Below are 14,082 nucleotides of genomic sequence, written 5' to 3' on the forward strand. Positions count from 1 at the left end.
CTTTCCAAGGCGATCCGCCAGCTCCTTCCGGCTAGTGGATCTCATGGGACTATACATTCGAGTGTTTGTCCAAGGACTCAGGGAGACGTAAGCATTTTCCTCTGTTGGTGGTTCCCTGCTTCTTACTGAGTAATAGAGAGAATAAATCCTGTGCCTGCTCTCTACCCTGAAGGTGTCAGGAAAACTGGGGGCCTTAATGCACTTTCTAGGCTCCACCAGCAGGCCCACCTGGGTTTATCCTGGGAGGGAATTTTAACAGTCAGAGCCATGTGCTCAGGCTGTCATCTTCCCAGCATTCCCTTCTATACATCCATATGTGGTTTTAAAATAATTTTTTAAATCATAAAAGTAATTTAAGCTGATTTTCTGAAAACTGAGGAAAGTATAGAGGGAAGGAGAAAATCCTAGCTATAATTCCACCAGTGTGAGCAATAGGAGATAACCTCTTCATATTTCAGCATACGTCCTTCTAGTCTTATAAATGCTTGTGTGTGTATGTGTCTGAGAGAACAAGAGAGACACTCTATCCATTTCTTTATATCAGCAATATTTACGACATATCATTTTGAAGGGCTGTATGCTATCTGATTGCACAGTTATTCTATAGTTTTTTTTTTTTTAACCAACTGCCTATTGTTGAACATCAGGTTGCTTATAATTTTTCAGTATTATAATCTATGCTGGGTGGGACCTCATGGTTAAATCTTTGCACATTCATAATTATGTCCATAAAGGGTAACTGCCTGCATCAACAAATAGGGATATTTTAAGGCTTTAAGATCATATTGCCAAATTTTCCTCCAGAAAGGTGTCATCAAGTCACATTGTTACCAGCAACTTATTTACATTCTCTATCCTCCCTCCTACCACTCCATGCTAAAACCAAAGATTGTGTTTAAAAATATCTTTGATAAGTTGAAAGCTGGAAAACGGTATCTCATTATCTAGTTTGCGTTTCTTCGATTACTAAACGTGTTAAATATTTTTCATGTATTTATATGTGCAACATTCTTATTTTTTCATATGTTTGACCATATGAAAACCTTCAGCCTAATTCCTATGCTTCTACACTCCAAGCCTGTTTAGAATTCTATTTTATGACAACTATTAAGTCAGTACAGAAGCAATGTGGCTACTGCCACAGCCCACAGCCAATCCTGGTCTATGATATCAACAAGACTGAACCATCTGTATTTCTTATTTTGTGAATTACCCGTTTGTGCCCTTTGCTCATGTTATTTGGAATATAAAGCTTTATGACTTTTGTGTCCTCAAATGTCAACTATCTTCGTGATGAATAATCTTCTTTCAGTGATTTTTCCCTGAAATTCCATTTTGACTGAGATTAATATTATAACCCTTATTTTCCTTAATTTATACTTGTATGAGGTCTCTTTGCTCATCCTTATTCCTTATACTTTTTTTTTTTTGGGGGGGGGATGGAGTTTCACTCTTGTCACTCAGCTGGAGTACAGTGGTGTGATCTTGGCTCACTGCAATCTCCGTCTCCCAGGTTCAAGCGATTCTCCAGCCTCAGCCTCCCAAGTAGCTGGGATTACAGGTGCCCAAACTCACCAGGCCCAGCTAAGTTTTGTATTTTTACTAGAGAAGAGGTTTCGCCATGTTGGCCAGGCTGGTCTCAAACTCCTGACCTCAGGTGATCTGCCTGCCTTGGCCTCCCAAAGTGCTGGGATTACAGGCATGAGCCACCATGCCTGGCCTCATCCTTATACTTTTAACTGTTCTGAGTAACTTTGTTTCAGATGCGTTTGTTAGACAGAATGTTGGCAGATTTTGGTTTTGACCTATTGTGACAATATGACATATTTTATTTGACACATACAAAAGAATATATAACATGCTTATTATTAAACAAGGTAGTTAAACTCAATTATTTTATTGTTAGCTCTTCTCTATGTCTGTTTCTCTTTTTATCTATTTGTGAGTCTGCTACTGGTTGTTTAACTGTTTTATGCATTCAACTTCCCAAGAGAGAATGTTATAAAAATGTGAAGTGACTCCCGTAACTCCCGTCAAATATGATCTTTAGTTGCTAAATGAGATCTCCTTTATCAAAAAAGGTTACTTTTTCTTGGTAATTTCAAATCTTTAAGTAAATGGCTGTACACATACTATCACATATTCTTTTCTTTTTGTTTTTTGTTTTTGAGACATAGTTTTGCTCTTGTTGCCCAGGCTACAGTGCAATGGCACAATGTTGGCTCACTGCAACCTCTGCCTCCCAGGTTCAATCGATTCTCCTGCCTCAGCCTCCCTAGCAGCTGGGATTACAGGCGCCTGCCACCACGCCCATTTAATTTTTTGTATTTTTAGTAGAGACGGGGTTTCACTATGTTGGCCAGGCTGGTCTCGAACTCCTGACCTCAGGCAATCTACCTGTCTCAGCCTCCCAAAGTGCTGAGATTACAGGCATGAGCCATCGCGCCCAGCTCTGCATATTCTTATTAAGGATATTCATCAAGGATGGGACAGATATGCCGCTGCTGCAGCTTTATGGAGTGCACAGTTCCTCGCCAGTACTGACCTTCTGAAGTCCACCATTCTCCTCCACCAGTGGCGGAAGCACACTGGGGCTGTTGGGTGGAGGGGCCTCCACATTGTAATCACGGAAGCAGCAGAAGAAGGAGCTAAGGATGCTGCGGCTCCTCTGCTTCTTTAAGCTGACGTTGCACTGGGAAGCTGGAAACAAAAACAGAGCACACTGTGGCCAACTGCAGCATGTACTGATAGTTGTAATATAATGCAAAAATCTGAGTGTGCAGTTGCCCCCCCCAGACCCCAGATTCCTGCCCTGAGGGCCTGCTCAGGAGGAGAAGATGAGGGGCTCCTGGAAGTTACTCTAAAGAACTGTGAATCCAATGTGAGAATCCCAGGAGCCAGCTAGTTGATGGAGTCCAATCCCTCTGGTTGGACAGGATCCCTTTGACCTCAGCCCAGCAGGGGCTGCTTGCTTATTAACTGACTCACCCTCAGGGTCAGTCCCCATCTGCATTCCTGAACCCAGCAGATGAAGTATTCCCACCCTGCACCAAGCACTACTTCAAAATAAACATCTTTTCAGGCACAAATCAGACTTGACACTCCCTGGGAAGCATCTCTCCATTATGGATACCAATAAAGAATCACTTTGAATCTAGGTTCTTGAACATCCCCTGCTCACTATGGAAATGACTTAACTTCGTGGGTTAAGAAATAAGATATGTAAAGGCACAAAAGAACTGCCTGCTTAAACTCGCCAAGAGTTTGTCCAGAAGTTGGTGAGGACTTGGATCCACAGAGCTTAGGGCTGAAGGCTTCCATTTCACTTAAAAAACATAAACAGCAGGAGATGTTGGATGGAGAACACATGTTCCTGCCCCAGTAGGGCCGGCCAGGGCAAAGCCCATCTTCATGAGATCCAGGGCAATACTGTGCCCTGGCCTGTCCTGAACTAAGACACTGGAGGGAGTGACACATCCTTTCTGTTTATCCAAGGCTCACAACAAGCTGCCACAAGTCAGGAATAAAAGGTGAAAATTAGTATAGATGAAAAACACCCCTTAGGGGAGGGCTCACAACTTCGAGGGGCAGGAGTATTTGCCTGGGAATGCAGCCGGGACTGTCCCACCACATGCCATGCCTAGGCGGGTCAGTGGCGCTCTGAGAAGAGGCCGCAGGCAAGGGACCATGCTTAGGGTTAATGGGAAAATTGCCAGTGCAGGAAAGGATTTAAGTCCACATGATAACTGTTGGAGCTTATCTCTTCTCCCAAAAAGCAATTCTGGCACAATTCCTCTTTTTGTGCACTTAGGAGTGATTTGTGTAACACCGTTCCTCCCAAGAGATCACAAAACCTTTGCTGAATGTTTTGGGGGTACTCTTCTGCCAGCAGCAAAACTAAGTGCATTCAGATGGAAATTCTGAAAAGGGACTGAAAAGCTATTCTTCCAGCAACTCCACAGATATGAATGGTTTCTACCCTGGGTTTGGGCAAATGGCCCAGTGAGTATGAATTTAAGATCAGCACTTACTAAAGATGAACTTCAGAACCATAAATCTCTGAGAAAGCTGGCTGTTTTTATCTTCCTCAAGCATCCTTGGGTGCATGCATAGAGCACCAGCCATCACATTTCAGGCATCTCATTTCAAGGGCAGGTCAGGCCAGACCAGGCCATTGGGACCGCCAGGCATGTGGGCCTTCTAAGTGGTAGTGTGGGAAGAGATAATAACCACTGTTCACCAAAGGCCAACACTGTAGGTCCCAATAGTTCACAAACCTCATCTTGCATACTCCTAAGGAGATAGGTGTTACTGCTTCCATCTTACTGCTGAGAATATACAACTATTGAGAAAATACAGCAGGATTGTGTCGGTTCCTTTGCCAGATTCAAACCCAAGTGGGCCTGTTTCCAAACTGTGTGATTTCCCCATGTGCCATGCTGAATACAATCTTGAAACAATTTAGGTTAGATTAAGAAGGTGGAACATGCCAAATAGGGAGAGAAAAGCATTGCAATAAACTTGTATTTAATATAAATGATACGTTAAACCATTTCATTGTTACTCTGAATGTCTTAATTTTTATCCCACACTCAGAAAATTTAGTCAGGGGAAGAAAAAAAATCTTTTCCCTAGCTGATAGCACATTCCTCTGCAAGTAAACAAGCTATCTGTTCATGTCTCAGAGACACTGAGCAGTCTGCAGAAAGCACCTTTCCAGGTCCTATTTTCATCCTTGGATGACATGAATCTTCCCCACAACTAACTAGCCAACTAATTAACAAATGAACTTACATACTAAAAAAATCATAAACCTGGAACCAGTACACTACTCATAATTTCTACCACACGCTTACTTACTCTACAGAAGGTACACACAGCTAACAGAGTCAGTAAATTAGTTATCCAAGCACCTGGGAGGCCATCGTGCCTCCAGACAGGGAAAGGGAGCTTACTCAGGTCTTTCCTTCTCTGTATAATGAGCGCAGCAGTCAAAGTGGTCTCATTTTCATAGGTATAGGAGGTTCCAGGATTCTTCCTTTCAAATAAGGTTAGTTCTAGGGCCTGCAGGAACCTCTTGGAGGCTCAGTGGCTAATTTTCTAATTACTCTTGGATTGGTCTAGAACTCTCAAAATCAGGAGAGGTGGGAAGGGTAAATGGAAGGATTTCCTCAGGATCAGCACTGGCCTCACACACCCTCAGCATTCACTTCTTCCTGAATAGGGCTCCAGACGTGGGTGCTCTGGACTAATGACCCTACTGCCTTCCAGCCCCAGTTGCTGCTTCTCTCCCCCAGCTATCATCCAGAAGATCCTTGACTTGCTCATAAACTGGTAAGGGAGTTTTGGTTGACACATGAAATAAAAATTCAGTTTAATGGATAAATGTTGACGTTAGAACATTAGATGAAAAAGTTAATATATATTATTGTATATCTGATTTGATCATAACTAAGCAAAGCAAACTAAAAAAGATTATAATTAAGAAAAGATTTGCAAGAAATATGTCAAAAAGTTAACAGTAATTAATTGTTGGACCATAAGTGTTTACATTTCTTCCACATTTTCCAAATGTTTTCTGGTAATTATGTATTGCTCTAATAATGGTGGGGAGGAAGTAAACAGTCTTGTTAAACTGTCTTTCGGCAACTTTGTGCTATTTCTAAACCATATCCTTCTTCTAATTCTCAACCTTTAGCCTAATTCCTATGCTTCTACACTCCAAGCCTGTGAGACAAACCAGGCAACAGCAGTGTTCTCAGCCTTGCAGAAGCAATGTGGCTACTGCCATGGCCCACAGCCACTCCTGGTCTATGATACCAACAAGACTGAATATATCCACTAAACTCAAAACCAGAGGAGGCCCATGTGAAAAGAAGGTACCAAAGAAGTGTCCTTTGCCTGGAAGAACGCTCCTGCTGGCTTTCTCATCTGGCATCCATGCTCCACCGCTCACCCACCTTGTACACACAAAAGGGGTCTTGCTGTGTCTCTGCTTTGATCAAGACTTTACCTCTCACCACCTTTCCTCCCTTGCCCCCTTTACATGTTTCCACTGACAAGACACATGAGAGGTCTCCTGGTGGCCCAGGTATCCAAGAACAAGGTCTTTTAGGATATTAAAGATAGTTGAATGCATACATCTCCCCATAACACTGGTTTTAAGAAATTACTTTGGAAGAGCAAAGGAGGGAGTAGCAACTATGAACATCAGTTTAAAATATTCCATAACGATTTTCATTTTTAAAAATCAGACTTAGGAGGAGGAAGTCATCAAAAGTCATTCCAAAGCTTTCTGTCACTTTTCCCTGATAACCGCCCCTATCCAAACCCAGCACCTGCCCACCTTACTCCCTAGCTTCCTCCATGGTAGACTCCTCGTCACACTGACATCCCTTCTCCCACTCCTCCTCCCCCCATTTCCCCACTTCTCAGAGCATCTTGCTTTTCAGAGCCTGGCTCAAAGCCAACCTCACCCAGGAAGCCTTTGCCAACCTCCCTGTGGAGATCGTTTTTTTCTTTGGCCACTAAACTCCCAAATGAATGTGTGTATGACTGAGCTGTGTCTTTGGGCCAGGCCAGTTCATCCACCTGTCTGCTGGACATCTCCTCTGGATGCCTCTGACTTGGCATATCTAAATGGGGCTCACCACTCCCCTCTTCACTGAGGGTACCAATATCCTAAGCTAGACATCTGCCCTTCTCCCTCATTAAGTTGTTGGTTCTGACATCCTAATCGATTCTTAAATGTGTCCTTAGCAACTCCTTGTGCCTGCCCTATCCTGACTCAGGTCCTCATCATTTTGTCCCTGGACCACTACAATTGCTTTTTGACTTGTCTTTCTGATGTTGATTTTGCATCCCAACATGTCTTGACATGACAGGTAAAGCCCATCAAGTTACAAGAATGTGGTGGTTAGGAGTGTAGGTTCCGATGCCGACTTGCCTAGGTGCGAAATCTGGCTCAACCAGCAATAGCACAGGACCTGGGCAAGTTGTGTGATTTCTTTGTGCCTCAGTTTATCTATAAAATGAGAATAATAAATACCCATCTTATGGGTCTGTTGTGAGAATTAAATGAGTTATTACAACCGTGTCTAACATAGAGCAAGCACTCCATAATTTTTGTTTGTTTTTTAAAGACAGGGTCTCACTCTGTCACCCAGTCTGGAGTACAGTGGTGCAATCTTGGCTCACTGCAACCTCTACCTCCAGGGCTCAAGACATCCTCCCACCTCAGTCTCCTAAGAAGCTGGGACTACAGGCATGCGCCACTATACCCAGCCAATTTTTCTATTTTTAGCAGAGACAGGGTCTTGTCATGCTGCTCAGGCAGGTCTTGAACTCCTGAGCTCAAGTGATCTGCTTGCCTTGGCCCCCCAAAGTGCTGGGATTACAGTTGTGAGCCACCACGCCCGGCCTAGACCTTTTAGCTTTTATTATTATAGTCTCGTAAAAGCTTTTGCTTCATAAATGAGGGGGGTTCTCCAGGAACACTGGATCAAAGGCTGGATTCTGCGGGCATACATTTTTTTCTCTGATATCTGACAACCAGGAGAAACAACTCACTATAACAGATCTTGGTTACATAAACCGTAATTCAGAAAGCAAAACTAGAAAAATCTCAGGAAGTGATTCTAATCAATTGCTCTAAAAAGTAGACATAGACATGGGGAAGGAAAAGGGAGGGGTTGCGTGTCCCAGTGAGCTCTGCTGGGGGCTGTTTTCCCTTAGGAAAAGAACAATGCTTTCAAGTGGAGGGCAGGAAGCATACACTCTCCCTCCTCAATCCCCTTACTTAATTCCCTTTGGGGCTGAAGCTTAGCTCTCTTCTGCACAGCATTCTGCCTGCTGGGTCTGCATCTGGTTCCAGGGACTTCTTGCCTCAAGCTCTACATCAGAAAGGAGCATTGAGGAGGACCAAGCAAGGAGGACCACAGAGGTGGCTAGCTGACCCAGCAGTCTCCCCTGCTGGGTCCCCCAACAGGCTACTACATGCTGCCATTTTCCCAAGGCTCAGCCCGGGGCAGGCCTGCTTAGAAAGACCACCCTCTTTCTCCTCATCCCTGTCAATGAAAACATGCCCAGCTGGGTGCGGTGGCTCATTCCTGTAATCCCAGCACTTGGGGAGGCCGAGGCGGGCAGATCACGTGAGGTCAGGAGTTTGAGACCAGCCTGGGCAACATGGTGAAACCCTGTCTCTACTAAAAATACAAAAATTAGCGGAGTGTGGTGGCGGGCGCCTGTAATTCCAGCTACTCAGGAGGCTGAGGCACAAGTTGCAGTGAGCTAACACAACACCACTGCACACCAGCCTGGGTGACAGGGTGAGACTCTGTCTTAAAAAAAAAAAAAAAAAAAAAAAAAGAGGCCGGGCGTGGTGGCTCACGCCTGTAATCCCAGCACTTCGGGAGGCCAAGGTGAGTGAATCACGAGGTCAGGAGATCGAGACCATTCTGGCTAACACGGTGAAACCCCGTCTCTCCTAAAAATACAAAAAATTAGCCGGGTGTGGTGGTGGATGCCTGTAGTCCCAGCTACTTGGGAGGCTGAGGCAGGAGAATGGCGTGAACTCTGGAGGCAGAGCTTACAGTGAGCGGAGATCGTGCCAGTGCACTCCAGCCTGGGCGACAGAGGGAGACTCCGTCTAAAAAAAAAAAAAACAAGCAAGCAAGCATGCCCACAGCCAGTCCCAGCACACAAACATGCCATGGGCACAAATACCCCACAGGGAGAGTAAAGGGAAATCCTTGATAGATGTAGCCGAGGTGATCCTAAGACTTAACTTTCTCCATTTCTCTGAGCAAACTAGGGTGAAGCAGAAACCCTGGAGAGGGTTGTAAAGAGCTGGAGATGTGGGGCATGGGCCTTATTCCTGGTCCTTGTGTATCCACTGGAGGAACAGGGTAACACATGGCTCTGTTTTCCTGGATATGCCCTTAGAGCTAATGCTTCTGCCTAAGCCCCTGGTCCTGGTGTCATTGCAGCCCAGCAAATTAAGACCTTGTTTCCCACTCATACACATTTCTCCCTTGCCCCTTCCCATGGGCTGGGGACCTCCTATCTGCCAGCAACAGGCTTACAAACGGTCTATGAATGGTGCAGCTTAAAGTGCCCATATAGACAATTGCCTTCCTCTCTAAAGATAAGACAGGAAGCCTTCCAAATGCCTCCCTGGTCTTCTAAGCAGAGTGCTGGCCCAGCAAGAACCAGTATCTTCAAAGCACCAATTATAGATGGGGAGCGTAGTGGACATCTGACAGTTTTTGCCTGCCAGAATCCATTACTCTTCTTTCTGGTAAAAGTTCCTCTATTTTCCTCTGGGGAACCACTCTCACCCTATCAGTGTTCTGTCCTTTATCATGGGCTGGCCAATCTGAGCCACATGACTGGCTTAGGGATGGGCACATGACCCACCCTGAGCCACAGACTGCAAGGATTCATGCAAGCCCTATTGGAAAAGATGTTCTCCTTTTGCTGGGTTTCTTAACATGGCAGGATGTAAGCCTGGAGCAACTGGTAGTCATCTTTGCACCTGGTAAGAAATACCTACCTGAGCATGAAGTCAAAACTGAGGAAAAAGGAGCTGGGTTACAAAGAGGGACAGATTTTTGACGACATTGTCTGAGGACTTGGTTTTATTAAAACCAGACCCTTCTGGAATTTTCAGTTATGTAAGTAAACAAATTCCCTTTTGCTCCTAAGCCAATATAATTGGGTTTACGTGATTTGAAATGGAAAGGACTGTCTCTGAAAATGTAAGCTCCGATGCTAGGTGGTCCAGAAACATTGACCAACAACATAGGCAGGGGTCCGACCTCATGAAGCCCACATCTAGCAGGAGAGATGTTTGAATATGTACTTCTGGTACACCATGAGTCTTGTTAGGATGGGAAAGTGCAGGGTACTCCTGGGGCCCAAAGAAGAGCACATAGCCTAGACTGGGGACTGTGAGTAGGGAGGGGTACAGAAATGACTTTTTTTTTTTTTTTTTTGAGACGGAGTCTTGCTCTGTCACCCAGGCTGGAGTACAGTGGTGCGATCTTGGCACACTGCAAACTCTGCCTCCCGGGTTCAAGTGATTCTCCTGCCTCAGCCTCCTGAGTAGCTGGGACTACAGGCGCCCGCCATCACGCCCAGCTAATTTTTGTATTTTTAGTAGAGATGGGGTTTCACCATATTGGCCAGGCTGGTCTCGAACTCCTGACCTTGTGATCCATCCGCCTTGGCCTTCCAAAGTGCTGGGATTACAGGCATGAGCTACTGTGCCCAGTCCAGAAATGGCTTCTTGAAAGAAGCTGGCTGAAAGTTGCATTAATTTTTTTGTGGTGGGAGGAGCAGGGAAGTGGGGAAACAGCAATGTGTAAAAGGCATGGTGTGAGAGAGAGCATGAAATATTTAAGAAATCAAAGGAGTAGCAAGGAGTATGAGATGGGAGTAATGACAGCAAGGGCCTTGCAAGCCAAGGAGATGAATTTGGATTTGATGTTATGGAAAAGGGAGTGATGGGATCAGATTTGTACCATGAATGTCACTGTCTTAGCTCTGTAATTAAAACTACTGAGTTTAAATTTTAAATTATGACCAATGCAGCCAAGATCGAGGATATTTGCAAATTACACATGTGGGCCATTTAAGAGCCTAGAGTGAAATTTTTTATTTAGAAATTGACTTTAAATATAAGTTACATAGAAAGAACACAGGCTTTGGAATTACATTTGGGTTCAAGTCCCAGCCCTGCCACTTGTTAGCTGGTGTGACCTCACTTACCTCCATAGCAACAATAATACAGGAACGATAATCCCTACCCCACAGGACTGTTGTATAGGCACAGTGAAAACATGTATGTTTGTGTAAGAGAGAAAATCTACCAGCAGCTTCAAATATAACAAATAACTGTGACTGGTTTAGGTACAGTGCAGGGTCTCACTGTGAACATGGAGAATTTAGCTTGTATCCAGACAATGGTCCTCACAAAACCAGCCTGGCTTTATGAAAAAACATGTAGGCAGATCCATTTTGTTTTAGGTTATGTGAAGTCCAAAGTTAGAACATTAAGTAGCTCTTTAAAACTTTACCTCCTATCCAGTAAAGTTTTCTCTGTATAATATAACAGTAATGATGATAGAAACTAAACAAACAAAAAGCAGCTCCACACGTGGGGCTTAAAACAAACCTTAGGACTCAGGTCTTTTCTACAAAATCTCATATTAAAACTGGTTAGAAAGAAAGTGTTATAATTAAAAACATGAAATGGTGGCGGGCACCTGTAGTCCCAGCTACTTGGGAGGCTGAGGGAGGAGAATCGTTTGAACCCGGGAGGCGGAGGTTGCAGTGAGCCGAGATCGCGCCACTGCACTCCAGCCTGGGCAACAGAGCAAGACTCCATTTCAAAAAAAGAAAAAAGAAAAACCATGAAATGTTCAGGGGAAAGTCCACTGAGGCTGACAGTGGGGCTTGGACCTTCAGTGGCCCAAGAAGACTGGTCTAAAGAGCTACTCAACAGATGTTTACATTTATGCCAACAGATGGAGGCACAACAGGGTCCACATCCAGCTCGTATCGTAGGCTGAGGGTGCATTTCTCTTGTACTTCCTAACTGGTTCCCTTCAGTATCCAGAAGTTGAAATGTTGACCCCCAAACAGCCAGCATTTCTTAATTAGTGTGATATCTGCCCATGCCATATAACCATTTATAATTCTTTCATTCTGATCTGGTTTAGATTCAAGATGTGGGGAGGCTTTGGAACCATCCTTAACCCCTGGCTTCAGGACCCAAACCTCTGAGGTCTGCACCGATTCAGAGCTTCACATACGTTCCTGAGCACATCCACACACACGCATACACAGCTTCTATCTCTCCTTATCTGTGATCTGACCTAAAATTCCCAGCACCCCACACAACTCTACACAATCAAAGGAGTTCAGGACGAAGATCAGAGTAGCTGGAATGTAGGTGGAAATGTTTGCTACTCACTATGAATCCATCCCTAATCATTCAAGTTTCTCCTCAAGTGAAGAAACTACAACTTGGTAGCTACAAAAAACAAAGGCTTGCCTTTCATTTCTATGGTGCCGAGCCAGCCTCTCACAACATAAATGTGCTGGTACAGGGGCCAGATCTCTGAAGACCCAGCATGATATAATTTTCAGGAAAAAACTGCCTTAACACTGATCAAGACTCTTTGCTTGACCGAACTTCAGTCAGATTCCTGAACTCCTAGGTCCACCTGCGTACTTCCTTGTAAAATCCAAATTTAGCAAGATCCCTGCTAAGTCAGTTTAGCAAGAATCCCCCATCCTCCATATCTGACTGCTCTTCATATCTAATTGGGTTCCTCACCCTCCACCATCTCCCAGGTGATGTCTGATCTACCCTGGCCTGTCTTTATCAAGAATTCTGTTAGTTCAGTGCCTCAATCCATTTAGCGTTGCTGTAATAGAATACTTGAAACTGGGTAATTTATAAAGAAAAGAAGTTTATTTGACTCATGATTCTGGAGGTTGAGAAGTCCAAGATTGGGTAGCCCAGCTGGCGAGGGTCTCGTGCTGCTTCAACTTATGGTGGAAAGCACAAAGTGGAAGGGGTATGCACAAAAGGAGGGCGAACGTGAGGAGAAGCCTTGCTTTATAACAATCTACTCTCAAGGTAACTAATCCAGTCCCACAAGGGCAAGAACTCACTCGGGCCAGATGGCATTTACCTATTCATGAGGGATCTGCCCCTAGGACTCAGACAGCTCCCATTATGCCCCATCTCCCAACACCACTACAATGGCAACTGCACACCAATATGAGTTTTGGTGGGGACAAACCACGTCTAAACCATAGCAGTTGGTTAAGCCACAAGCCCCCCTACCTCTGATGTTTCTTCTTAGCAATTTTCTATCCACTGACTCCCACTCTATCCCTTGGCTGTGAGTACTCACTTATCCATGATGTACTCAGAATTAAGCCTGGTTTTGGACTGAGGTCTCTTTCCCTCTAATGCAACAGTTTTCAATAAAATCTGCTTTTGCTGTTTTAACTACTGCCCAGGTCTGGTTTTCTCTGACAACACACCAAATGTACTGCTAATGACTCAAAGCACCAAAAGTCTTCCCTCAAACTAGCTTCTTTCTTGTTACAAGAGCAGAACTAAGAAGGTAATCCATCGCAGATTTACATTGTTCAAGTATTTATAGCAGAACATTAAACATAAGCTCTGTACCAAGCATCAATGGGGACATCAATGCTGTTAATGCTACAAAACTGAACACTGAAATTGCCCAAGTGAAGGCTATTTCTTCACATGTGGGAATGTCAGAGCCATTACAACCCTGAAGAGATCTTAAGAGTTGAATTCACAACTATATTATTATGGAATAAGCTAAAAACCTTTTTTTTTTTTTTTAAACTGGGGAGAGGAGGAATTCTTTCTGAAGGCCAGGGACATTTAAATTGAATGTGCCATTTCTTCTCTTTGAGAATTGGGCTGTAATCTCTGGAATGCATCCCAGGGCCGTGGTTTGGAATGGGTGTCTAACAGGAAATTCTGGGCAGTCTATGCATACATTACATTCCTTTCCCACCCTGAAAGAGTGGTCAACAAACACAACTTTCCTCTGTTGGAATAAAAGGGGGAGTGTTGGGAGTGGTGAGAGGCCAGGGCACAGACCGCACAGAGTTCAAAAGCAGATGTGGTTGCTGAGAATCCAAACATCCTTTTTTTCTAGAAAAGAGACTCAGTCACTAGAAGAGTCACCTTTTGAGATATCCAGTCAGTCCTTCTCCTATTTCCACGAGATAAATTTCCCCAGGGAATTCTTACCGGACACTCTATAAAAGAAACGTACCTTTGAAAGCTCCTTTTCCCACTGCAGGACTGGCAGTAGTCCCTCCAGTAGTGACAAACCAAGGGAAAGAGCAAGGCTGGTGGCTTAACAATGGCCAGGAGGAATTCTGCTCTCATCTTCCACAATGGCAGATGTGTTTCCCCATCCACCGTGGGTTCATAACAACCCACATTTGTTGAGTGCCTTATTTGTGTGTGCAAGGCCCCTGACATAAATTGCCTCTGGTCTTCACAGTATGTGGTACTGA

The 14,082-nt window shown here is 44.4% G+C and overlaps 1 protein-coding gene across 1 annotated transcript in view; it reads right to left on the bottom strand.

Moving 5' to 3' along the window:
- CTDSPL (CTD small phosphatase like) overlaps positions 1-14,082 on the bottom strand; it is a 118,637-nt gene that overhangs the window by 34,808 nt on the left and 69,747 nt on the right. Inside the window, exon 2 of the mRNA XM_007971771.3 lies at positions 2,546-2,700. Within this exon, the coding sequence (XP_007969962.3) occupies positions 2,546-2,700 (155 nt within the window). The remainder of the gene's footprint in view (positions 1-2,545; positions 2,701-14,082) is intronic.

This window comes from Chlorocebus sabaeus, chromosome 15 (assembly GCF_047675955.1).
Source record: "Chlorocebus sabaeus isolate Y175 chromosome 15, mChlSab1.0.hap1, whole genome shotgun sequence".
Classification (NCBI taxonomy): domain Eukaryota; kingdom Metazoa; phylum Chordata; class Mammalia; order Primates; family Cercopithecidae; genus Chlorocebus; species Chlorocebus sabaeus.